Source organism: Pleuronectes platessa, chromosome 6 (genome assembly GCF_947347685.1).
Source record: "Pleuronectes platessa chromosome 6, fPlePla1.1, whole genome shotgun sequence".
NCBI classification, from domain to species: Eukaryota; Metazoa; Chordata; class Actinopteri; order Pleuronectiformes; family Pleuronectidae; genus Pleuronectes; species Pleuronectes platessa.
In genome coordinates, this window is record NC_070631.1 from 22216453 (window position 1) to 22244325 (window position 27873).

At 40.9% G+C, this 27873-nt stretch overlaps 1 protein-coding gene across 1 annotated transcript; it reads right to left on the bottom strand.

The window, feature by feature from the left end:
* Positions 1-1182: 1182 nt before the first annotated feature.
* On the bottom strand, positions 1183-26948 carry itchb (itchy E3 ubiquitin protein ligase b). The gene is made up of 24 exons (XM_053423998.1): positions 26811-26948; positions 23028-23119; positions 22230-22371; positions 19879-20003; positions 18904-19038; positions 17867-17912; positions 17582-17763; positions 16889-17129; positions 15918-16013; positions 15455-15629; positions 15169-15238; positions 12435-12519; positions 12181-12309; positions 10648-10720; positions 9995-10066; positions 9401-9489; positions 8602-8761; positions 8388-8521; positions 7570-7710; positions 5861-5981; positions 5589-5693; positions 4984-5080; positions 4705-4777; positions 1183-3937 (listed from the first exon to the last, which is right to left on the bottom strand). The coding sequence occupies exons 2-24, from the start codon at positions 23095-23097 to the stop codon at positions 3838-3840; spliced, it is 2661 nt and encodes an 886-aa protein (XP_053279973.1). The 5' UTR covers positions 23098-23119; positions 26811-26948; the 3' UTR covers positions 1183-3837.
* Positions 26949-27873: the final 925 nt, after the last annotated feature.

The following is a 27873-nucleotide window of genomic DNA, read 5'->3' on the forward strand; positions in this document are numbered from 1 at the left end:
GACGATCACTGAATGTTACATCTTTACATCAGCTGAATCCACGCTGAGGAGGAGGAGGAGCTCTTTGTGGTAGATGAAGCTATTCCTAAAAGAAAAGAGGATTATTCTCCCTGTCTGTCAGAAACTCTCCAGGTCCAGTTGCCTGGACCAGCTGCCTGGACCAGCTGCCTCCAGTCCATCCAGTGATCCACTCTGCTAGGCGCTGGGAAGGTAAAAACAAGAGTCCGAGGCCCCTCTGCTCTCTTATCCTTATAGTGACAGCCACCGATCAGTTTTTGATTATAGATTGAAAGTCTGACTCCTGTGCTGGGGAGGGGTCCTTCGCTCCACCATCTCCTGTGGGACTGTCCTCATGCACGCACTGCACACTGAACCTGATTAGCCTCAAACAAAAGAAAATGTGGCACAGAAAACAGCCGCTAATCATTCCCACTGCATGTCCCCTTACATATTCTCCACTGAGTTAATACACACAATATGATATAATAGGGATTCATAATAATAGGTTGCTGTAAGCCTTAGTTATTTGTGATTGATCACTTCCCCAAACCCATTATTGTACAATTACATAATGCCAATACAAATCTCAGGGTTCATACACATTTTGACCAATGGATTTCCGTGACTTTTCCATGACTTTTCAATAACTCAAACCAAATTTCCATGACCAAACATTTTGTGAAATCTCGGTGTATACATGAAAAAGTGACATTTAGTATATAAGCCAACAATGAGAATTTCAAAGCATACAGTATACCTTAAATTACACAAATGAGCGGATAGTTTGATCGAGGTCTTTGTCTGTTGTAACACATGGCATGTACGTTTCCATTTGTAGCCAAGCATGGTTAAATCTACACTTCCCTGGCATAGGGCATTAACCCCCCTGCTTCCCCAGCGGACTTTTCAATTAGTATGAGAGTATGCCTGCTTATATTTTGAGCGTATTTCTTTTAAAAGCAAATGAATTATTTAAAACTCAGCGTAAATAAACGACATGAAAATATGAATATAACAAACTCCAAAACTTTTTTTTCAAGCACTTTTCCAGGCCTGGAAATAAACATTTAACAATTCCATGACTGTTCCAGGTTTTTCATGACCATAGGAACCCTGAAATCGTCATATCTTGATATAAGAGTAAATTACAAATTATTTGATTCATCCAAGCAACAAACACAATTTAATTTGATTTAATTTATTAAGGTGACAATTTCTATATTACACATCTTTCATGTACATCAGAAATTAAACAGGGAAAAGAAAATATAGAGTAACCGTAAACCTCTTATTAAAACCATTCTTTTACAAAAGAAATTGTTGTTATTGACACCATTTACAACTTGTTTTCAATATACAGGAGAGAGACAGTGGTTGAGATGTGCATGGAGCATTCTGCAGAGCAGATAAATAAAAAAGTGAATGATCATATTTACATATTCACTTAACTACTATATACTCGGGATGTTATTATGTCATCGACCCAGAACAAGGTTAAAACCACACTCTTTGTTAGGGGAGGCAAGAAAAAATGTTAATGAGATTACCAATCATCTTTTCATCAGGATACATTCGTCACATCACATCTTTGTCTCCGACTTCATTATGCTCCATAAAGTCACGATAAGCCAGAGAATCAGGTCACGTCATCGGCTTCTCCTCACTAGTGCAGTTTCTTCATGAGAACAATTATTTTTGTCCATAAACCTTAAGTGGTTCATCATCACAATCTCGCATCAGGCTTCTAAAACAAGACATGTGATGCCTGAGGATGGATATAAAGCATCTTAAAGGCTGAGAGTAACCAAGCCTGTGTTCTTGGTCGAATAAATTATTCAAGAGGAAACTCCAAAATGAGCAAGCACACCACTGCTACTGTGGAGAGACGGTGTTCAACGTTTGCCAAAAGGAACCAGTATTCACAGTTATTATATCATAAACACTGTTCTGTACACACACAGTGTTGGGTGTTTAGAAATAAACAATCTTTATCAAAAATCGTCACGTGTCCCACTGTGGTTGTATCCCTCCACCAACCACTCCAGTTTAAGGGTACATACATAGTTCTTCCTCACTCATGAGGGTCCCCATGACCGAGACCACAGAAGTCAAATCCAAACATCTTTGAGTCAAAGTGATCACTCGTCGAAATTTGAAGAAATTATTTAAAGGCGGACTCATGATATCAGGTTAAAGAGGCCAAAAATATGTTTTACAAGGTCACCGTGACCTTGAATTTGACCTTCCAAATCGAATCAGTTCATCTTTGAATCCAAGACGAGCCCTCGGGGTGTCTCTGAAACGTTGCATTCACAAGACCCAAAATGTGTTTTTAAGGTCACAATGACCTTGGCCTGTACTCTTCGATTACAAAATCCTAATCAGCCAATTTGTGAGTCCAGGCGAATGTTTGTCAAATTTAAAGAAACTACCTCAGGGAGTTCCTGAAATGTCGTGTTCGCAAGAACAGAACTGATAACCCTTAACTATTAACTATTAAAATAAAAGCATAATATAATCAGTTCACACGATATTAACTTTTGACTTAAGGGGAATTCTTTCTGTTAGATGTGAAAATACTCAGATTGGAAGACAATGGTTTTAAAATACCATTTATTGCTCCTGTTAATTTTGTGGTTTGATATGAGACAAACAGTTAAAATAAGCAAACATCTCCATCACTAACCCTCAAATGCTACACGTGTGTGAAGAGCCACATGAAGTTTCTGCTTGTAAAGCATGAATCAAAATGTTCATTTTGATTTGGTTTGACTTGAATTTGGTGTTTTTCACTTGTGTTTTGGAAAGCTTTAATGTTCTGATCTTGAACTCACAATGTGTCTAAAAATACTTTCTTCATCCTGTTTGGTTCACAAGGACACAACGGGAGGATGGTGTAAAATATCTGCAGCTGATATCAAGATGAATAATCTTGAAGATTCTCCCAGGGCGCTCTAATCTAGGACGTCTCGTCCGGTCCAGCCTCTGGCCCTATAAAACTAGGGTCAGTTTAAATTCTGCCACCACTCTAGATAATGGAGGTTACAACACTTTTCACAATCAAGTCATTCACAGATACAACACTGTAGAAGCAGGAACACAAATCTGTTTCTCTCCTCACTCATAATTTCTGAAGCACGAACGTTGTTATTTCTGTGTTAATCTGGAGCACTCTTCTTATAAAATCATGATCCACTTCAATCATGAGACATACAAATAAAACTGTGAGAGATTAAAGGGGTTGAAGAGAAATGTCCTTCATGAAGGAAAAATCCAAACAATCTTAGCAACAGAATTTACTTTTTGGTGAAACTTAACCCAGTTTTCAAAGAAATGCACCCTCACAATTTAGCTTAAAATTCATCTTTAAGCCGCGCTACTTTAAAAGAAAAAAAAAAAAAATCAGGTTGCTGCTTATGAGATTCTGAGAACTTGACTGCATGCTGTTACATGATCACGTGTGTGGAAGGGGAAACTACTGCGGTCCCATCAGACAGGTGTCGCAGAGGTCGGGTTTTCAGGATCCCATGCATAAACTGCCACACATTCAGAGAGACGGGAGCAGCTTCCGTGTTTTGGTTTAGAAGACATAGAACATTTTCACATCTGCTATGAACGTGGTGAGAACGGTCGACAGCCACTTCCCAAATCCTACTGTGGTACTGCATGCAGTCTTGCTGATGCACCAGTACAAGTAGCGTATAGGTGCACGCATGCCTGAGCATAAACACAGACAACAACCCTTCCCCGACTCTGAAGAGACTCCCTGATTTGAACACTGGTGGCGTTTATTCCTTCAGACTCCTGCACCCACTCTGAAACCTCTCCCAGGTTCTCTCACTCCTGGCCGAAGCCCTCGGTCTCCTCGATGGCGAACATCAGCTTCTCCTTGAGTTGCTCGTAGCTCTTGTAGGGCGGAAGGTCCAGTCTGTTAAAGCTGAGAAGGTAAGACAATACAATTGGATCAACATCAGACCCCCTTTGCTCTGGTGTTTATTCTAGATTCCTCTATGCATAGGACTTGAGAAACAGTCCTATGGTGTGGAATTTTTCCCACTGGGTAATAAACCTGTGACAAATTAGGAGGAGGAGGAGGATATGTGTGTTGGCTCAGTGTCTGTACTGTGTTTACTGAGTGAGATCTGTATTGGTTTACTTGAAGCAATGGGCATTGTTTAATTACCCAGACTGTCCATGATGGCCCACTTCTCATAATTGATTTCGGACATGCCAGATCTGCACTGGCATGTCCGATATCAAAACTTCTTTTAACATGACATCCTCATCATCCTCGTCAGTCAACTCTTTTCTCATCATGTGGTAAGACTGCTACTCTGTGATGTGACAGCCTGGATCAGACACTCGCTGTACAGCTGCAGCGTCAGTAAGTATGAACAACTGGTGAAATATGTGCTACCAATGATAAACAAAAATGAAACAGAAGGTGTGGCCCATGGGCAAGTAATATAATCTGTATGTGCCTGACCACTGTGCAAAAAACGATAACCCAGACTACCCCAGCTAACAAGAACATGATTGTTACACGTGTACAGACTTTTAACAAGCCAATAAGAAAACAGCAATAACCTGCTTCCAGCATGGCTGGTTAGACCCCAGTGTAGTTTGTTTCAGAAACAATGTCACCTTCAGCGTTGATGATGATTTAACATTCTTTTGATTCTACGGTCGTTCGCATGAACTCACCACGTGTGACTTCTGGGAAGCCAGTTTTCTTTTCCCACCTTCTCAATACAGAACTTCTGAGGACCATTGCTTCCTGTAAAATGAAGCACAGGTCAGTGGGACAGTGAGAGGTCGTGGTGGATTGAAACATTATCATCAACAAAACTGGGACAAACAAAAGAAGTGCTGTAAAACAAGGTAAGTATCAAAACAATCTCCAACCTGCTTACAACAGGATGGTTTCATACATTTATGTAAAAGACAAATTGTTTTATATATCATTTATTCAGCTGTAATTACCCATAAGGTCAGCGTAGCCTCCTACAGGCAGGCGACAGGTACCGGTGACAAACTGCAGCAGCCTCATTCTCTTCTCATTGTCCATCTCCTTGATAAACTGCAGGGACAAGTGACGAAAACATTTAGAAACACTTTCATATCACCTGGTCACAGATTATATAAAATTGATTCAATCAGTCGTATGTTAAGAACCACAAGTGGGGAAGAGTTTATATTGACAAGGTATATTGAGCACACAAATAGACAACAGGCTATTTGAAGCAGAGTCCAAACAATACAAAGCACCAAAAGTATAAACATGAGCTTCTCTAGTTGAAGGAGCTGCATCAACCATCAAGTTGTTTGGTACAAACTCACAACTTAGCACTAGCACCTTATTGCCGACTTAAGGGTACAACTAGTGCAGTGCTCATTCTAACCCTGCCTGTTTGGAATGTGCTGTTCCCTTGGTGTGTGTTAACGCTGTGGAGCTACTTCAGAATTATTGTCATCAGTGAATCCTCCTCAAATATTTCTACAATTCACTTAAACAATATATCCAACCTTACTCCTATGATCCAGTAGAAAAACGTTTGAACATGTCACTACTGCTGCAGCTCACTGACCTGCCAGAACCAGACGATCTGTTTGCTACCGCGAGCGTAATGTCTGTAGATGGTGTTTCGCTGCCAGTCTGCGAGGTCGATCTCCTGCATGCCACACAGCATCACCTGTGACAGGATGCAAGTTACTTACATATTTCATGTGCATCACTTTATTCACCTTATTAATTTGTTATGGTCCAGTATGTGCAATCCAGGTCCATAACTCAGGTCTCTTTAGTGCATCTCATAGCAGATCATGAATCATGTGAATGACAGAGTTGTCAGGTTCATACCTCCAACTCTTTAGCATCAAAGTACTGCAGGTACTGCTGAGGGAGGACCTCATTGAAGCCTTCAAAAAAGGCCTGTGTCTGCTCCTCCACTCCTCTGGACAGCCTCCACTCTGCTACCAGCCTGTGTGGGACGGACACAAATACACACAGTCTCCATGACATCAGAGGACAGCATGTTGAGTAGTGTTGTCACGATACCAAAATTATGACTTCGATACTATACCTGCCAAAATATCACGATACCCGATACTTTTGATGCGATACCACAAATACGATACGATACTGGTTTATCTGATAGTAATAAATAAAACATCTGTAAGGTTCCCTTTTTTACCAGCTTGTTCCTGCCCAGCTTTTTGAACACTTAACAAATGGCATTCATATTAGTATTAGCCTACAGGCCCACATGGGTGAAATTATAGGTTATTTTGCATGTATAGCATTTTAGTTCTTAATTTTTTTCTTAATTCTTAATTGAGTTTAACTTTGAAAATGAACTGGGCTACGTTCTTGCAGCCAAATTGAAATCTAGATCAACGTCTTAAACGAGAATACATGCAATAGGGCAAGAACACGTTCAAGTGACTGGGGTGTAATGTTTCTAAGTGCGCAAAAACACACACCCATAACGTGAGGGAACGTCACGTTAATTTGTCAAATCAGCATCGTATCAGGCCAGCATGATAAAACCAGCAGCCGTGACATATTAACGTGACGTTCCCTCACGTTACCGCTCAACATATGAACACTGTACAGGGAGCCGCTGCAGAGGGGCTGAAGAGCCGCGGATTGCGGCCCCTGGCTCCGGAGAAAGAATGACTTTTTTTACTGCTCCGCCATTAAAGAGATGCGGAGGTCAAGGCATTAGTTGCGCCTCACATTCAACCTCCCGGTCGCGCGCCCCACCTGTTATGTCTCCGCCCGGTCGCGCCACATAATTTCCAGATTTCACTTCTTGCATCTTTCTTTTCAATAAGTCGAGAACGGTCGGCAAGAGCCATGTCTCCACTGAGATCACACGCTGTGAGTGAGGGCCGCCTGCATGTGTGAGAGCTGGCGGCCCCGCCCCTCGCAGTCTGCATGCAGAGTGACAGGGAGCGGAACAGCGAGTGCGCTCTGATTGCTGCTATTTCAATGAAGTACCGGTACTAAAAATATGCAAAACTGTATCGTTTTTAACGTAAGGGTACCGCGGTACCTTTCTAGTACCGGTACACCGTGCAACACTAATGTTGAGTAAAACTGTCTTCAGACATGAACTCCACCGAATGTGGACAAAACTGGGTCCGGACTTTTCTCCAGATTTTGTCTCTCACATATGAACAATGCAGCAGATGCATTCACAACAACACAGGAATCTCCGGAGTGTTCCGGTGAGGGGTGGCACAGCATTTTGGAGGCAGGACGTAACATATGAATTCCACTGCAGAGATCACATGTTTTTGTTTACAGCACATTGACACCAGTATCCACCCGTATCACCAAAAACACTAAACAGTTATGGAGGTGTGTGTATTATACTTATTTTTGCAACTGTCGGGGAATTAGAAATGTCAGCAATGTGCCCAGTCACCCACGATGAATTCTCTGGAGAATTTCTTGCTTTTTTCTCACAAGGGCTCATTTGACCTTAGAAACCAATCTAACATAGAATCTAAACCGGGATTTAAAATGCATTAAATTCAAATTCGTATCAAATAACAACCCACCTGATATACTCCTCCTTGTTCTCCTCTGTGACCTGCATGTCTCCACCTCCTTCTTTCAGGTCATGGGTGGTGATTTCCCCCAGGATCTCCTTGTCAACAGAGAAGAACATCTCCAGCCCGCACTCCTCAATGTCGTTGTCCCTACAAAGCAGCACAGACAGTTACACAACTCATCTTCTTCAAAATTGAAGATAAGCTAAAGTAGCCGAGTAGAAAATAATCCTCAAAATGCATCATTATCTATCAAACTAAAGGGAAGGAACCATAGGTATCCATATTCTTTCTCACAGCCAAGCAGAGTGTACTGACATTTCTGACCAGGATGGTTGTATCAGTTATCAGTTCCAAGTTGGTTTTGTTTGTAGTTTTATAACAGCTTGATAATATCTGTATTGCTGAGAAAGAACTACACCCAAAGACATTACAAACATTTGAATGCTGCCAAAATTTGTAATTTGTAAGTGTTTCGAAAGTCACGTTAAATGAGCGGTAAAATAATTAAGACCTTGTACCTAATATTTTATTTTAATAAATACATTTCCCCATTTTTAATCCTGTGTCTCAGTGCGAATAGTCTATCTTTTGTTAGCTGCCTAATACAAAACTGTTGAGGTACCATTTACTGAGGGTGGTGTGATTCAGACTTAGCGCTATGCGTTACTGTCAATCAATTTCTGCAACAGTTCCCTCTGTAGCTATGTGTTTTTCCAGGACACATAAATGCAGGATCAAATAGCTTTGATAGCGCTGTTTCGTGAAGTCTTTAAACAGATGTATAATGCAACCTCTTGTGACCACACAGTGATCTGTGTACTCACTTGATCCAAATGAGGGAGTTGTAAAACTCAGGGTCTACTGACTCCAGGTCTTTCAGGGCCAATGGCTTGTTTAGGATGCGCTTGTAAAATGGCAGCGAGAAACCAGTGTCGATGAACTTTCCATGGAAAAGAGCCTGATAGAGGAACAAAAAATTTGGAATTTGTCTCTTTACAATACAAAAACCTATAACTAGCAAATGATAAAATGACAAACCATGGCGATGAAGCGTCCAATGAACTTGAAATACTTGAGGTGGTCAGGGTTGATGTAGGAGGCGGGGTTGATCTGGAGAGAGTAGTTATCTTTACCGGCGTATTCAAACAGGCAGTACATGGGGTTCAAGACCTCGTGGGACAACAGGAAGAACCACTCCCTGCACAAGAAGAGACAAAACAAATGAGAAAAGACCACAGGCCGTATCCTTCAGAGGCTGCATTTGAGGAGCGATTGCGTCAGACCTGTGCAACTAGACAGATTTGTGTAGGCTCCTTCAAATGCGGCCAAGAAATGTGTCCTTTCATCCCAAGAAACAAAGGTTCCAATGGGTGGATCCTCCCCGGCCCAAGCTATCCAAGGATTTGTTAGTGTTTCGGTGAAAAACTGTTTTTCGAAAAGCGAATGGAGCCGGTAAGCGATGAGACCTTCTGATGCTTTTGAGTGTCATGCTTCATCTCAACCAAACAGCTAACAATACGTATTTAAAAAAAACATGGGGCATTAAAACCTTTTTGTCATGTCCAACTGCAGACTCTGCTACTAGGCAACAGCAGTAAGGACAAGCTGGTGATGCTGATCACGGAAAGTCTCTCTAGACCAGAAGTCTCTTTTCAGTTCAGCCTCTGAAGGAAGCGGCCCCTGAATTGGGACAGAGCTGATGTAACTAACTAGCTGACATATTAAAGAATGAGGAGCCTTCAAATTTGAGTAGCTTCAAATAAGAAAATCCGAGAAACACAACAACACATTGCACACACATATCATCATATCATACTCAGTCATTTTTCTATCTTACCTGGCAACGCCTCCATAATCAAGGCCCTCTTCACCAGGGAAGATGATCCATAGTCTCCTTCGTAGATCCTGAGCGTTGAAACTCATTATCTAAAGCAGAGACAATGTGATGTAAGACATGTGGCTCACTCACTATATCAAACAACAGTACCTTTGTCGACGATATTACTTTTTTTTTCTCACAGCTGCTACAAGGAATTACTTTAAAATCCATCACCACACCATTTAATACTGAACAGCAAAAGTAAATGAATGATTTCAACACTGCTGCCAAAATGAGAATGAATTTATTAATACCTGAGTAATATGTTAATAGAAAAAAGAAAAAGAAAAAGCGCATTAAAAATCCAGGATACATTTGAGTTTCTATGACATAAATCTCAGTTTCACGCACATTTGTGAAGTTGCATAACTTAAGATGTTTTCAGCACACACCCTACTGTTAGTGGTAATTGTACTGATTTTAAAGTGCACTAGAAAAGGGCAGTGACCAGGACAATATCACTTGAGCTACTGAGGCATATTTTCTGAGCAGCAAACAAAGCGACAGGCTCAGTAAAAGCACATCTGGCTTGAACTGAGTGTCTGACCTCACCTGCTGGAAGGAGTCCTCGAAGAGGGTTTTTCTGGTGACTGATATCTTGATGTGTTGAGGCATTGACAGTTGCTGCAGAAAAGAGATTGCAAGGGTCAGTGTTTATTATGACGAGTAAATTAATTTAGAATAATCATCTTTGGACACCAAAACATGTGGTTTTATTTATTTTTTTTAAACGTGTGATCATTTCAGATGAACAATACGGACTTGGTGTGCAAAGACCTTAAAACTCTTTCTTTACTCTCTTTTCAGTGATGTGAATCCAAGACAGGGTTGTATGAATGTTCTGAGAAATCTCTTGATAAGACTTTGTTATATTGTGGCCAATGCAAGGATGTATGAAATGCTGCAGGTCAGTGTGTGTTAAAGGTTGGTACACACACGTATAAAGAGCAGGGAGGCCACACCAGACAGGACTAAGAGTGCGCTTCAGCTAAATTTACACAGCGTCCAGCAAATGTGGCACCTTCCTGCCATTTTGTATAGATGTGGTGGGGCATGTGTAATTGTGCTTTGAACATAGCCACTGTGAAACAACTGCAGTATGACTCACTAACCTCTCTCATTGAGGAGGCAACTTTGAATGGTGTAACTGAAAAATCATTCAGAGAACCCTGTCAATCTGCGCACTGACAAACAGCGAGCCCTACCTGGCACCAGAATCTGAAGTACTGCACTTTGGCCTTGAAGTCACGCACGTATGTGATCTGAGGTCCATTTTCACTGTGAAGGAAAAGAAACACACAGACTCTTTATGTGTTTTAAAACATATAAGCAGATACTTATACAGGTTTTTGTCTTTTTTAATCTTATCTGAAGCTGATATTTGTTTCCAGGAAGTTAGTCCCATTCTCATCCCCAGTCGCCCAACTGGTTTTTCCACTGCTGCGACCAAACCTAAGTAATTACTCAAAAGTTATGTAAAGCTCCCAGGTTATTATCATAAGTCAGCTGAGGTGTGAGGAAGCACAAGAGCGAGGTGACCCATTCGTCATATAAGAGTAATGTGTCTCAGGTTCTAAAAATAGATAGGGATTTCACAGACAATGACTTGGTACAACAGAGGAAAGGGATATATATTAAACAATGAAACCATCTAACTCAGACTACAATAAGAAACTGAAAACTATATATTATTATATCTTAATATTAGCTTTATTAGTTCAGCTAATTCTTTCTTTCTTGACAGTCTGGCTGGTATTCTCTCTCCCATGAAGCAAACATGACTCATTCATTTCTGGCACGGAGAAGAACCGAAAATACTTAAGCCAGATAGTCACCGTCAATGGCTCAAGGAAACATGTATCATAGGTATGATGGAGTTTCTAGTTTCAAAGGAGATCCCCATCATGTTGAAGCAGATAAATCACGTTTGTTGTGTCAATCATCATTTCACATAATGTCATTTCAAAACAGGAAACATGTTAATTTAATAGAATAACTGGTGCTATGAGTAAAAAATTTCTTCTACCATTACAAAGGTTAAACGCCTAAAGGCCTTCCTCTAAAGCAAAGAACTTACAAGGCAGTATTATAATTACAGTATTATATTTGAATACAGTGCCTATTCATTGGTTGTTGAGTATCTGCACTAGATTTCTAACAGGGAGTACGGGTGTAATTCCACAGTCTGGTCTGACAAATTCGGAAGGAAACTATGAAAAAACTCTGCGACCGGTTTGTCGGGCCAAAGGGTTGTGACATGCCCGAAGTGGTGCTGCTAGAGGAAACAAGCCGGGGATTGTGTTATTTTCTTTGTGTTTTTCTTCACTTTTTTTCCGGCAGTGTTGCCTTTTTCCTGGCAGTGTTGTTGAATTTTTTTCAGCCGCTACATGGGAGAAGGCTTCACCAACTTGTGCGCGAGGTGGGTGCAAAAGCTCACTTCAACACACATCGCAAATAAAGGCTCATTGATGTGGAATATGGAAGTATGAATCAATGTTTATCAATGTTCTTACTTTAACATCCATACATAACATTGTTGCTCATTGAATCGATATATCGATCCAGATCGCTTGATCTTAAAACTTCTTCTGGTGTTAGACAGATGCTGATTTCTCTAACACGGATTGCTTCATAACCACAGTAAGCACAGCCTACCGATGACCTGATCCCTCTTTAATTCGAGAAATCATCGCAATTTTTTTTTGAGTAAGAGGAAAACAATATGGTGGAGGACGTACAGTGAGGACTTTCCAGTGCGAGGGTCGATGTAGGTGGTGCTTCTCCTGTTGTGGTCTACGAAGTAGGGAATGCCATCGACTGTGAACCTCATCTCCCATCCCTCTGGAAGTGGCTTCTCATTGAGCAACCTACAATAATGAGATCAGATCAATATTCAGTGATGGATTATATCAGAAAAATTTAATCATACAAAATTATAGTATGTTATCTGATGTGACAGCAAAGGGACATGCACACACACACACAAACTCACCCCTGTGTAAGTGGGTCCTCCCACTGTGTTGAGCGTGTGGGGTGATGTACAAAATAAACTCTGCCAGTGGAGTCTGTTCTCTTCTCTGAAAAACACAGCAACAATTGGTGGATTTTTAAGTCTAGTGCTGTGAGCTGGAAACTCATATGCACATGACAAACTGTAAACTTTAAGGTTAATCTAATAGTGGGCTCCTGTGGTATGTTTGTGGAATACAAAGTAACTGTGTCGCCATAATCAAAGATCAGCACTAATGCACTAATGAGTCCTGTGGCAGAAATTCACTGTACATTAACAGGGCTGTAAGACAGAGACAAACTTGCAGCTGCTGATAGCAAACACTCCCTGGAGTATATCAAGGTCCAGTCTAAGAAGAAAAAGGTCCCAGGAGTGTATAATGAACTTGGGTAATAATAAGCTCAGATAAGATAAACACACTTCGTCTTCAATGGTCCTTGGTCAAATCAAGGAATGGCAATAAAATAAGAAATGTGTTTTCGTTATTGGTGCCCAGGAAGAAACATAATATGCAGCACTCCAGTTAATAACAGTTTCATTTCTCATCAGCACAGTTATCAAAAAACAAAAAATAAAAGGAATTCAGCTATAACCAAGGCTATATCCAAACTAATAGATTTTCGTCCACACAAGCATTTTAGTTTTGGAACAGTTTTGATCCCCGTCCACTGGGGAGGCATGCGAGTGCCATGTAGTGCGGAAAATGCACCTGGATGACTTGTCTCGTACGCACATACAGTGCCTTGCATTAGTATTCACCCCCTTTGGACTTTTCTACATTTTGTCATGGTATAACCACAGATTAAAATTTATTTCATCGTGAGTTTATGTAATGGACCAACACAAAATAGTGCATCATTTGGAAGTGGGGGGAAATATTACATGGATTTCACAATTATTTACAAATAAAAATCTGAAAAGTGTTGAGTGCATATGTATTCACCCCCTTTACTGTGAAACCCCTAACAAAGATCTGGTGCGACCAATTGCATTCACAAGTCACATTTGCAAGTCACATAATTAGTAAATAGGGTCCACCTGTCTGCAATTTAATCTCAGTATAAATACACCTGTTCTGTGACGGACTCAGAGTTTGTTGGAGATCATTACTGAACAAACAGCATCATGAAGACCAAGGAGCTCACCAAACAGGTCAGGGATAAAGTTGTGGAGAAATATGAAGCAGGGTTAGGTTATATAAAAATATCCAGAGCTTTGAACATCTCTCTGAGCACCATAAAATCCATCATAAGAAAATGGAAAGAATATGGCACAACCGCAAACCTACCAAGAGGAGGCCGTCCACCCAAACTGAAGAGTCGGACAAGGAGAAAATTAATCAGAGAAGCAACCAGGAGGCCCATGGTTACTCTGGAGGAGTTGCAGAGATCCACAGCTGAGGTGGGAGAATCTGTCCACAGGACAACTATTAGTCGTCTACTCCACAAATCTGGCCTTTATGGAAGAGTGGCAAGAAGAAAGCCATTGTTGAAAGGGATCCATAAAAAAATCCCGTTTGGAGTTTGCCAGAAGCCATGTGGGAGACACAGCAAACATGTGGAAGAAGGTGCTCTGGTCAGATGAGACCAAAATTTTGAACTTTTTGGCCTCAATGCAAAACGCTATGTGTGGCGAAAACCCAACACTGCCCATCACCTTGAGCACACCATCCCAACAGTGAAACATGGTGGTGGTATCATCATGCTGTGGGGATGCTTCTCTTCAGCAGGTACAGGGAAACTGGTCAGAATAGAGGGAAAGATGGATGGAGCCAAATACAGGGAAATCCTTGAAGAAAATCTGATGCAGTCTGCAAAAGACTTGAGACTGGGGCGGAGGTTCATCTTCCAGCAGGACAATGACCCTAAACATACAGCCAGAGCTACAAAGGAATGGTTTGGATTAAAGAATGTTAATGTCTTAAAATGGCCCAGTCAAAGCCCAGACCTCAATCCAATAGAGAATCTATGGCAAGACTTGAAGATTGCGGTTCACAGACGGTCTCCATCCAATCTGACTGAGCTTCATCTTTTTTGCCAAGAAGAATGGACAAACCTTTCCATCTCTAGATGTGCAAAGCTGGTAGAGACATACCCCAAAAGACTTGCAGCTGTAATTGCAGCGAAAGGGGGTTCTACCAAGTATTGACACAGGGGGGTGAATACTTATGCACCCAACAGATGTCAACTTTTTTGTTCTCATTATTGTTTGTGTCACAATAAAATTTATTTTGCACCTCCAAAGTACTATGCATGTTTTGTTGATCAAACGGGAAAAAGTTTATTTAAGTCTATTTGAATTCCAGTTAGTAACAGTACATAATGGGAAAAAGTCCAAGGGGGGTGAATACTTATGCAAGGCACTGTAAATAGTTGTATCATTGAGAAATGCAGAATTTAGCGACAAAATAGCCATAAGCAAAGACAAAAGGGTCAGCAATGCTTGTAAATTATTATCCAGGTTAACGTTCTACAATGGGAGCCGAGGCTAATGCGGTTTGTGATCTTCTGGAAGCGGTTCATGTGATAAGCGCCTGAAAAATCAGAGAAGGCTATGACTGAAGATCCAATCGGCGAGCGATTGCGAGTCATAGTTTCCAAACCTCTCTTTTTCTGCAAGTCCAGACTAACACGGTGGCCAGCAGCGTTTTCAAACTTCTGTGTTTTAGCTGCTCAAACTCTGGAGTAGTGTGGACAGCAAGACTTAATGATCTTACCCCATCCATGCGGCAGAGGCCCAAGAGGATCAAACTCCTTATTCTGAGTGGCTGTGACCTGGTCTTGTTGCTGCAAAGTAGAAAAGCAGAATAGTTCACATGAGTAAATTATGGCTGTTGGAGAATCTGTAGTGTTTGACATTAACAGTTATATCGCAAACAAAAACAGTTTACTTCACACTGTAAATACTGTAACTGGACTATAACCTTGACCTGTCCTAACATTATAATCTTACAGAGGTAAAACACTTCAACACAGTATGACTTTACAAAGAGGATGTCTCACCCCGAAGATGAACCTCTGGTTGAACTGCTGCATGGCACCCTGCAGCTGGCTGCGCTGGTGCTGCCACTGCTCGTAGTTCCGCACCGTCTCCATTGTGGGGCGCTGCCACGTGGTGGTTCGTGTGATGTGGTCGACAAAGTAGACTCGCCCCATCTGGTCGACACGACGCTCCCAGCTAAAGACAGAATGAATGAATATGAAAATTCCTGGTGTAGAAATCTACAATGATTCCTTTTGTTTATTTGCTGCAGTTCCTGGCAGTCGAAGCCTGAAGACGATGTGCAGCTGGAGCTCACACAAATCACTAGCTAAAGGATTTGTGTGAGAAAATGTCAACTGCATGTACTGTACCAGTAATCATATTTTTAAAGATGGAGGCCGTCATATTTGACTTACTATCGTACAGTCCTATAAACCTACTATCTGAATCTGAGAGGAGACAGATCAAAGGAGGACTTTTTACCCAGAAGCCAATGGTTCAGGGCGTTCCCACGTCGTTCTCTTTTCCACATGATCGACAAAATACATCCTCCCATTGGGATCCACCCTCTGTTCCCACCTAGATGAAACATCGACAGTTAACTTCAGGACATTAGGCAGTGGTGCATGACATAAGTAGAGATTTAAAGGAGCTTTGAAGCGATGACTCATCCTGCTGCAAATGCAGCAAAAAGCCAGTGAAGGTCGCAGTGTTGATGACAAGGACGACACTGGAATAACTCAAAAGGGGAATTTAAGGCGTTTAGTTACAACCCCAGGAAAAATGTGAAATGCTTTGAGTGACAAACTCACTGATGAATGAATGTGCAGACAAATCTGTGTGGTTTTCTACCAGCAGGTAACATGATACTAAAACTATCATATTAATACTAATCTGCTACTAGAGAGAAAACATTGTACATCTATACAAGTATATTTTCATGGAAATTTACTGAATCTAACTATCCCATTATGGAAATGTACAGAATCCTCCTGTCCTGACATGACTATGCTCAAAGTTCAGTTGGATTGACCTGAAACATCTTTGTATAATTCTACTTAATGTTTGCATCTGTCTGATAACAAGAGATGTTCTCTACTTTGGACCAAAACGTCCCTGTGACTATTTGATTTTCTGCCCAGTGTCTATACACTCAGGAGAGGGGGGGGACATGTCCCTATTTGGCCAAATAGTTACATTGTAACTCTGTTTGTGTTCAAATATATTCTCAGTAAAAAATTTCTCGACCATTAATTCAATACTTTGACATCATGAATTGATCACTCAGTCTGATGGTTTATTTCCTCACCAGGGAATTAAATACAAATTCCCACCACATATATAATCATCTGCTGGACATTATAATGATAATCAATACTGCTCAGCATGACACTACTCCATCCACTGTACTCTACCATAAGCTCTATAGCAAAGATAACAAAATTTGAGCGAACCCCAGGGGCAGTGGGCCGGTATTGACAGCAGGGACCCTGGGTGTGACCACTGGGTTGGGGGTCGGCTGTCTGGGTGCTGTCGCTCCTGCACTGGAGGCCGGAGTGGAGTTCCTGTCTGAGCCTGCCGATGGACTGGAGTCTGGGGTCAATGAGGGTCCTGATGCAGGTGTTCGTACTGGTGTGTCTGAACCTGACTGAGCATCACTACCATCAGGTGGAGCAGAGCCGTTGCTGGAAGACGCTGAGGAAAGAATCAGAATCAGTGAAAAGTTGAGAGGAGATCCTCAGACCAGGACCACATGATCACAGGTTGTCGTTATGTTGGTAGGAAACATGTGTCAGACACATTACAAGAATACTAATTCCCTTTGTAAAGGCAGAGTAAATTTGCAGCTCAAGTTGGCAAAGTAATAACATTATATTTGACTTTTAACACATTTCAGCCTCAATAACAACATTGCCTTTCGTGATCAAGGCTCATATTACAGTAAACTGATCGTTCAAACAATGTCTCTCAGAGAGAGTCATGGTTTGGCCCAATTTAGCCTCGGGGTACATTTTTGACATCAATTAAATTGTGACACAAAGTCTGTGTCATGAGAAGCGCACTCTATTTAGTTTCCCTCCGGTTCTTAGTTCTCAGCAGAAAAGTGTCTACAACAGATCAGCACCTTCCTTCAGTAAATGTCTGACCTGGTGAAGAGGCGGGTCTGCGTGGTGTCGGAGGAGGAGGTCTAGAGGGCCTGGGTGGTCGTAGAGGCTTTGAGCCCCCTGATGACACTAAGGGAGACCCGGAGGCGCTCACTGACCTCCGAGCACTGGGAGAGGACCTGTGCTCAACACCATCCAGAGCTGGAGAGCTGTCTCGACTTGGCCTGTGAAGAGTGAGCGTGGATGTAGATACACAAAACAGAAAGAAAAAAAGCTAGAAATGTGAATGAAGTCAAATTGGAGTGAATATGAGGATAGGTACTGTACCTTTGGACAGGATCCCCGTTAGGTTGTGATTCCCCATTTGATGTACCTGAAATACAAACACACAAGATGAATGAAGCTGAAAAAAGGAGTTCATATTCACATAACACAACCAGTCAAGCAAAAGAAAATCTAATGTTACAAAACTAAACCCTTTCTACTAAAGTTTTGCTAAAGCCGAGTTCATGCGACACAATTTTCAGCCTGATTGAAAGTTTGTTTCAGAAAAAAGCTCCTGCTTGCCACTCAAGCGGCAAACACTATTCAACCACATGATTAGAAAAGCTCATGCTGAGTCCCTGACAGGTCGCACAGGGGGAGGGTGCATATAGTGGCGAGGTGTCCCATGGTTTTTTACACTTCACAGATCAGTAATGGGGGAAATCAAGCAAAAATCATGTAGGGTAACAGACTCAGTGCAGCTACATTGACTACATCGGGCGTATGTCTGGTTTGGACAGAATCAACATAATACCTCTCAGGTTTAGGTCAGGCTCGGTTAGTTTTCTCTCTGAACTCTGAGATGCACTCTTCTCTTTTCAACTCTGATGTAAACTGAGGCTTTTCATGTCTCCTCCAGATCTAAGAGTCATTCTGTAGCAGGAGGACACAGACAAGCAGGAGGATCCCTCGGACTCTTTTGTGTGATTTTGCAATTCAACGTAGTGTGGAGACCAGTCGGGGGTTTCTCCTGCTGAAGGACCGTGAAGTGTGTGACCCCCACTCAGTCGTACAGTGCGAGATCACAAAGACTGCAGTACTCCCGATCGCACATCAGGAAGTCTTGTAGTGTGCACTGCAGACTAATCTGGAGTCTTTGAAAGTTGTGTAGTAATAAGTGGACTTCAGTTTCCTTCAATGATCTAAAATTGCATACTCTTAGTTGAAACCATCAATAAATCTGCTTGTTTACTTGCTTCCAGGTTTTTTCTAACGTGACAAGGGCCTCCATTCACTGTATCCTTTACAGATGTTATGACAATAAACCTTAAAAATATACAATAGGCTTTTATACAGCTTGTGGCTCTTCTGTGACTCACTGTGATGGTCAGCCTCGGACAGGGCGAACATCTCGGGGTCAACGGTCATGCCGTCGAGGCAGACAGACAGATCTCCCACCACATCCGTCTGTTCTCTGTCTGTACACAGCTGTAAGGTCTGCACCACCTCAGAGACTACAGTGAGACAAAAGGCAAGATGGTCAAAACAGTAACAAGTGAAATATTTTACCTGTGTTTCCCACACAATGATTTAATTCTGGTGGCCAGCTGCAACAACACAACTGATTGCCATATATTTATTTATTCTAATAGTTTTTTCACTATTACAAATGGGTGAAGTCTTGTATAATTAATAGGGTTATGCAAACATGCTCCCTTCAGAAATGTAAAGACTTGCACACCAATTATGTATTATTTACTCATTATTACTATTATAAAAGTTTGATAAACCACAACTGAAATCCTTTCTGTAGTGTAGAGAACGGCCACAACTGTCTCAAACTTTTAAAATAACTTTTTTTAATTCCTTTTTTTGGTTTCACTTCTGTAACACAGCACCTGAATGACAACTAAAAAATATTTTCAAAAAGTCTGCTTCAAGAGCAGTTTGAAATAAATAAAAAGGAGAACAAGCATTTGGGGGAGTAGAGGTCAGAACTGCTGAGCCGACAAAAGATCCTCAATGAGAAAACTGAGGAAATAGCCCGACAATACTAGAAAAAGCAAATCACATCCGGTTTTAATGTCACATTGTGTTTTTGTGACATTTTGTAAAAAAAAAAAATGAACAACACAAAGGTGCTCAAACAACTGCCTGCTACGTCTTTAGCACATGTAAAAAATGCAGTACATTGAACCTATTCAGAAAACATTAATGACAGCTGAAAGTTGGTGTGTAAAAAGTACTAAGCTAATAAAGGCTAATAATGGTCCTCCTAAAAAGGTGTCACACACATACACACAGGCGAGAAAAAGACAACGAGTGTAGTGTGTGTCTGGGTCTCATACACTAACTTTTCATGTCATTTGCTTTGAGCGTGTCACTGATCTCCAGCGTGGCAAAGCCCAGCAACACGTCTGACTTCAGGGTCTGGTGGCTCCACACGCGAAACGACAGTTTGCTGAATGGAGTCACAATCCTGGTGAAACAAACAGTTCAGTTAATTTATGCAGTGCGTTTGTACTTGTAAATGAAAAACAGAGTGATGACGTCCTTTTGTCCGCTGAGCATCCGATTTCAAAACAACCTCGAGGGACTCACTCTCTTTCCCAACATTTTATTCATCACAAGTTTAAGCTCGAAAACCGTCAATTCATGAAGAATTGGTCTGAATGATATTGTGTCATGAATTGGAATTGTGGACAGCAACAAGAATAAGTAAAGCCACACACTGGATATCCTAAGACACAAGATATCCTTGTCCTAAACTATAAATGCTAATAATTCACATCATTGATCACTTTTCAGACACATGTACAGATACATGTAGTGAAAAACCTAATAAGCTGGTAGAGAGGTGAAAGCCACAGTGTCTGTGACGGCAGCTCATGCATCTTTGTCTTTTGGTGAGAGGAAAACATGAACAATGAGAATCAGAAGGTATTCAGGGATAACCAGTGTCTGTAACCATCACTATGACGGTTGTTTATCTCGTTCCCTCAGAGCCTCCAGGAGAAGACATTTGTGGACACATGGGCTCAGGTCTGATTACACTCCATAGTAAACACTTGACATATAATAACTCTGCCCTCTGGGTACAAGAGAAACTGTAGGAGAACTCTATATTAAGAAGGTCACTGTACACTGCAGAAGGTCCCGCACAGGCTAAAATTAAGTGGACATCAGATGTGTGAATATGTTGGACTGTAGGGAGTCAAAAGGTGGGAGTGCACCAAGTGTGAAGTATTTGTGTTGAAATAGGATTCATGTCAATGAACAGGACACACTCTCTCACCGCTAAGGCCTTTCTACATTAAAATGCAGCATGTAACCACCCCCTGGAGATAGCATATATTTTCTTAAATCTGTGCAACATTATCCTCCACTCAGAGCTACACGTCCCAAAATCAAACGCTGGTAATTCAGGGAGAAGGCTGCCGAAGGAATAGTTCATATCTTACACAAACTTAAAGGTAGACATTTTTCTAGAGAGAGAGAGATTTGGATTTGTAGGGGCCAATATCAATATTAGAGAATCCAAAATAAGGATGGTATCAAGAACCGGTACTATGCTATAATATGCTATACATATTTATGTTACAATCAGGGTTTCCACACTGTGGCCTGCAGCTGCTAAATCATTATCAGATTATCAGATCCAGATTAATGATCCTACACTACTGATAAATAGCTTAATAAATGTGATTGTCAGTTTGTGTGTGAAGAGCTACAGAGACGAGTAGTGATTGGTAATGATTTCAAAGATTTTGTTAATCAAACTCTTATGACAAAGACAACATTTTCTGTCTTGTTTACTTTATAACATAAACCGGAGGACAATAGTTTCAGATGCTTTTATACTGCTTCATATACTGTATTCAACAATTGCTAAACTGTGATTATCAGTGTCCTAAGATTTCCTTGAAAGACATCCAGGCAGTCAGAGAGAGTAAAAGTTGGCATATTGTCCACAGCTCAGATATAAGCCCCCCCGTCTCTCCTGCCAGTCTGCTGACAGCGCCGGACACCGGAGCTTCAGGAATCGCAGCGGCCAACAGAAACTAGTCACGCTGCCCTGCCTCGCATAGTCCACCCTATGCTGCCCTTGTTTACCATCACCTGTATCCTACTTCTATCAGAGTTAGCTTTGTGGTTAGGTGAATTTAATTTGAGACACAGTTTATCAAGTCTAAAGCATACCATGATGCTATGCAGAGGCCGTTAAAAAAAACAAGGGCATTAAATGAACTCACAAAATGTGAGTGAATTTAGGGTCTGCTCAACTAAAGCATCTTCTCACTTTTAAGGGACAGCCAATTAGGATTTTTATTTGTCGCATGCAGAGATACATGCATTGAAAAATGTGGGGTACTGTTTTTCTGCAGACATATAAAAGGATCAACAATAAAAAACAGATTAACAGATAAATTAGGTAAGATTAAAACAAATTATAAAATAAAAATAAAAACATAAACATAAAGGAAAGGAGTCTCTCAAGTAAAATTGACTTTGATGTTTTCTGTGAAGATTCAAATATTATTTTTCACCCTGTGATCTATGTGTTCTGCATTTTTATTATTATTCCTCACAGGTTACACTGGAATTATTTGTTTCATGTTAAGCAGCAGAATAGTTCAATTCTGATGATCACACATGTGATCAAACATTTAATGGTTCTGATATTATTGGAAAGACTTTGACTCACACAGTGAGCGGCTGCTTCCATTTGGGGCTGTGGGTGTTGTTGCATTTCTCAGTTTTTTTGGACTGGCCTTCGACTGTCACTTCCACGTAAGGACTGGGGCCAAACCAGTTTTTCTTGTTCTCTTTGAGTTTTGCTGATAGCACTGAAAAATCAAGACGAGACCATGGAGCAGACAGTTAGTGGTGAATTGTGCCAGAGAGAGAAAAAAACACATTGTTGGTTGAAAGAATAAAAATGCAGAAACATGGAATGACAATACATGGACATAAAAACATGAAATCCTGTGTATAGCATACATTCTTGAATTGGCACAGTTCTACAAGATAACCAGCATTTCAAAAGCTACAAATTAGGTGATATTTATTTGAGATTCAGGGCAGTCACAATCCCAAAATGCAACAGTTTTGAGTATTACATTTCTTTATAATAAACACATCAATGCAGGATCTACATTAAATTGCTATCACTGACATTACTCAATGATTGTTGGACATCACTCCATGATTTAACACATAAGGCAATGAAGACAAGGCAGATTATATTCTTGTCCTATTTAATTGTCCCACTGTGTTGTGACATTGTGACAGTGAAGCCAACACACACAGAATTAGGATCCGGAAAATTAAGCAGCTAAATTGAATTTATAAATTTTTCATTTCATTATTTGTATTTGAGATTTTCTGTGTGCAGTATTTCAAAATGTACTTATGTGGGAAGAAAATGAGAATATATAAAAGCAGTCCACCTATTTTTACTTGAACCTTACTTGGTGCACTTTGATCAAAACAGAGCACTTACCAATGATTTGCAGCTGTGCCTTCATAGGGTAACCATTGGTAGTGCCCGATTTGGTGACTCCACTAGCCATGACATAGGGCTGGGATGAAGGCCTGCAGAACAGACGACACATCATTAGGGTGGGGACAAATCGCAGCAGACAGATGAGATAATTTAGACCAGGTATATTTAGCCCACAATATGAAAGCCTTGGAAAAAATTACGACGACCCTGCTGTGGGGTAATGAGTCAGGTCAGGTTTGGTTCATAGATAGGGCCTGAACCAACCCTTTTTTATGTGGGTTGCCTTTCATAGTGGGTCAGGTAGACTGGACATGCGCATTGCTATTGGTCGGCTTGAAGGAACGCTGAACAGAGCAAAGTACCAAGATATCCTTAATGAAAAACTGATCCAGAGTTCCAGGACCTCAGACTGGGACAAAGTTTCACCTTCCAAACTAGATAATGACGCAAAGCACACAGCCAAGACAACGCGGTCCAGACAACTCTGTGAATATGTGGCCCAGCCAGACGCCCTTAATCGAACCCAGTCAAAAATTCCTGGAGAGACCTGAAAATGACCGTCCACTGATCATTCCCATCAAACCTGACGGAGCTTGGGTGGATTTGTGGGGAAGAATGGCAGAAGACTCACCAAATCCAAGTGAGCTAAGTGATCACTTGACACCCAAGATGACTCGAGCAGAACTGAATACGTTTGTCAAATCAATGCGTTATTTCAGCTTTTCCTTCTTAAAAATTTGCTTTAAAAAATTGATGAGGAAACGAATACTTTTTAGTGTGAGTTTGGAAAATAATAAAAGGTCGAAAAGAGGTTAAGTGCCTGAATTGTTGCAAATACAAAAGCAGCTGCCAAATGAATAGTGATGATCACCTGGAGTGTTTATTTTAATAGAATGAAATGCTGAAATTTAACATTCAGACATAAGAGCATTAACAGCAAAAACAAAACATCTAACAAAGATCATCAAACAAGCTTTACAAAGTTAAAGACTGTGGGTGAGACTTGTGGAGAACTGTTTACTGTGTGTTTGCCTCTTCTGTGATGGATGGGTCCTGGTACAGCTTTAGAAAAATAACTCTCATCGGCAGCTGTACAGAGAAGCCTTGAAGGCTGTCATAATATTTAAACTTTCTGCTTTTAATCACTGAAAAATGTTCTTCAACTTAACTGAAGCAGCAATGGAAACATGATTTCAAAAGACAAGCTACTAGGTTTAGGAGATACATTTCCGGTTGTCTCCTTGACAGTGTATCAACAGTTATGACCTCCAGAATGAAGTATGAATGAAGAACTACAATGTGTCAATCAAAAGGGAAATCTGTTGCTCTGATCTCTCAGAGAATCTGGTCTGATGCGTCACTGAATAATGCATGTTCCTCAGTCTATCTCGTCCAGGATTCACATGGCAGAGCGGGAGAAAGTGGGGAGCTCCTGGGTAAATTTTCACTTTGGCTGCTGCTTTAGTCGCTGTCAATAATTCATTGCGACGGCTGACTTTGCAGCCTCATGAGCGGGCTGACCACGTTTTCTAGATGAGAGTACTCACAGAATATTAAACTCTGAAATGACCTCCTTGTCTTGGATTTTTCTAACCAGCTAAATAACATCATCCACGAGCCAATAACTTCTTGGTGTGTTTGTGGGCAAATTAAATTTGAGGTAAATTATGTCTCGTTCTTTAGAGCATGTTGTGTATGTATGAATTAAGAGCCCCTGAACAGCATTTGGTCTTACATAAACTCCTTAACCATGTTAATCCATAGTCATACATTATTTAGGGTACAAAGTAGGGGTGCACATTTACAAAACAACTTCATACTGACCTAATCAGTATGATTGTAAAAGGACAATCAGGTAATTATTTTCTTTGGCCACAACACTTAAGAGTCCTTTATTTGATATTACATGTTCACCATTAGAAAACTGAGCACAGTGTTTACCAAGCTGTCCAACTGATATCTAAAAACTGAACTTTAAAAGCTGAAATAATAAATGTATGTGTTGTTTTATAATGTCATGGATTCGATTGGTAATCTAGAAAGAGCACAAACTATGTTCCCAGTAAAAATTTGAGATGTTCTGATACACATATCCAGCATCGGAAATGCCTCGGATACAGCCGGAAATGCTTGGTCGCTCATTGCGAGTTGGCCATCTATTTACTAATATGATACCAGGTCTTTAAATTGTGATAGTTTCACCTAGATAAAGCTACAATTTTCTTTTTCCAGAAATCCCCTTTTCAACACTCCTGGACCAAGTTAGGTTCAAGTACTGTTTCTAGAGCAGTGAAGACGTGCTTTCCAAAGAAGTTCCATGGCATTTGCACCTAAATTAGCAGGTAAACACAGGTTATTTAAATGTGGAATACAATATACAGCTAAAATAAAATTATAATAAAGTAAAATGTATTACTGAGTGGAATTAATGAATGAGAATGTAGTAATACTGTAGTGCATCATGTCCAATGTTACAAATGCACTGAAAACTAAGATCACCTATTAGCAAGATCATCTCAGTTCGGTTTTGGTTTCCATCTGTGACGATCTTAGCTGGAGCCAACAAAAACCTGTGTATACTGCAGTCATATGACCCGGGGGGGATTGCTGATTTTATCCATTCCCATTGCAGACAATAGCCAGATGTTACTGGGTTTCTTGACCGGTGGAAAAGGTGGACTAGGCTATTATTGCTTTTAAATGAACAGGTAACGAATTGTACTCGTATCAACCGATATCAAAGTCCAGGTATCAGAATCCGGATCAGGGAAGGAAAAATGGTATGGGAAAATATCTAGTGAAAATTTGACATGATTTTGTATGTTACTAAAGCCAGAGGGGGTCACATTGGATAGGTGATTACATTACATAACATTACATTATATATCCTCGTCAAAGGAGAAACACCAAAGAAAACAGATAAGAGCAGCAGGGCCTGTCTGATCAGTTCAAACTACAGAGGATGGCCGTGGCTGATGCAGACACAAACCTGCCAAGCTGCCAGTGACTAATAAACCAAACCAAGAGATACCAGGGATATTTTCCTTGATAAGTCTCCAACAAACGTACAACTATCCAAAGAGTCCAACCTCACCCGGTGCATTCAGGGGGGTTCACTGTTAGACAGCTGGTTTGATGGATATTACCCTGTTCATCTGATATATTAGAAAATATAACGACTTGTCGGGGGCGGGGGGGGGACGACGAATAGGAGACACTGTATTGAGGTATGGCTCCTAATGGTTTCCATTGTTTTGGTTTGTGCAAAGCATGAAAGCAACAACAAGAAACCAGATATTAGATTAGTTTGATGATTGTTCACATGAATCAATTTAACTGTGCTAACCAGCACGTCCAACAATCATCGACAGAGACCACTTCCTTGTAATCGTTACCCCTCCGCCGGCTTTGGCTTGTATAACAATATAACACACGTAAGTGAAGATTACATAATTTAATCCAACTAGCAGTGGATAACGAGCTAACGCTAACTGGTTTTAGCCGCAGTAATGAACAGTATATCTGTATTAGCGTGATAGCTCCGCTGCTATGAAACACTGTGTGTATTTACAGAGGTGTTGTTGTCGCAGGGACTTGCTGAGTACGTGTTGAATGTCCCTTCTGACACTCTGCTGCTGCCATCCCAGCCCCGGCTAACCGCTAGCATGCTAACTAATGTCATCATCATGGCTGGCTGGAAATCCCAAAGTCCAGCGGCTGAGCGGACAAAAACACAAACAGCACCGCTGAGGGGACGCTTCACTGAGCCAGCCCACTTACCCTGGTCCCGAGAGAGGCTGTGCAACCGAGCCGGTGCCGCTGAAGCCAAGTCCCAGCCCTCGGCGTGAGGCTTGTTTGGGTTTCAGTCCGGGTTTCACTTCACGGAAGAAGAAACTTCCACCATCTTCGCGAGCTCACGTCACGTGACCGAAACAAGGTGGGGCGCGCGCACGCTGGCAGGAAAGTTGCTCATGTTTTTTCGCCCAACTTTATTGTAAACAATGGTAACCACCATCCTGTCAGGCGGGCATGAACTTGACATTACCACATTTTTGTCATGTCACGTATTGTGTTCTTTTGTTAATGTCTCCAGTTCATTGTTCTATCTGTTCGTGTTGACTTTTAAATATTTGCATCTATGAATAATGTGCCGGGCAAACATAGTCAGCTCATTTACTTACTTTGTTTATATGTTAGTTTTATATATTTTTTTTCTCTCCCACAGTTCAAGCTCTCTCTCTCTCTCTCTCTTTCTCTCTCTCTTTCTCTCTCTCTCTCTCTCTCTCTCTCTCTCTCTCTCTCTCTCTCTCTTTCTCTTTCTCTCTCTCTCTCTCTCTCCCTGCAGATATGACACACCTCAACATTAATTTATCTACTCTTATTATATTATTATATATCTATGGTGCATATTGTTGATAGTTTGTGTGTGTGCGTGTGTGTGCGTGTGTGTTTATATACATATATGTAACATTCTGACTCCAGAGAACATGATGAACAAATTGCAACACTGAGAATGTAAAAGTTGTTTACGTTAAAGTTCACTAGTGAAGCTGTGAGACTGTTTACTCTGACAATTGGTAGAGAAGCATGTCCTTTTTGATCCAGTAGAGGCAGATACACTGATGAATGACACACAACACATTTAAAACACACAGCAGCAGTGAAAGAGTTTGAGCAGAAGATTCAATCAGGTATTACACAAGTAAAATGCACTAAAATCAAGCTTTTAATATAATGTTAAATGCTAAATGCTCAATCCAATGCTAAATAACTTGAAATAAACTTCTGTTGATGTAAACTGTCCATGAACATAACACAGAAATATGTTCCAGTGAGAATAATG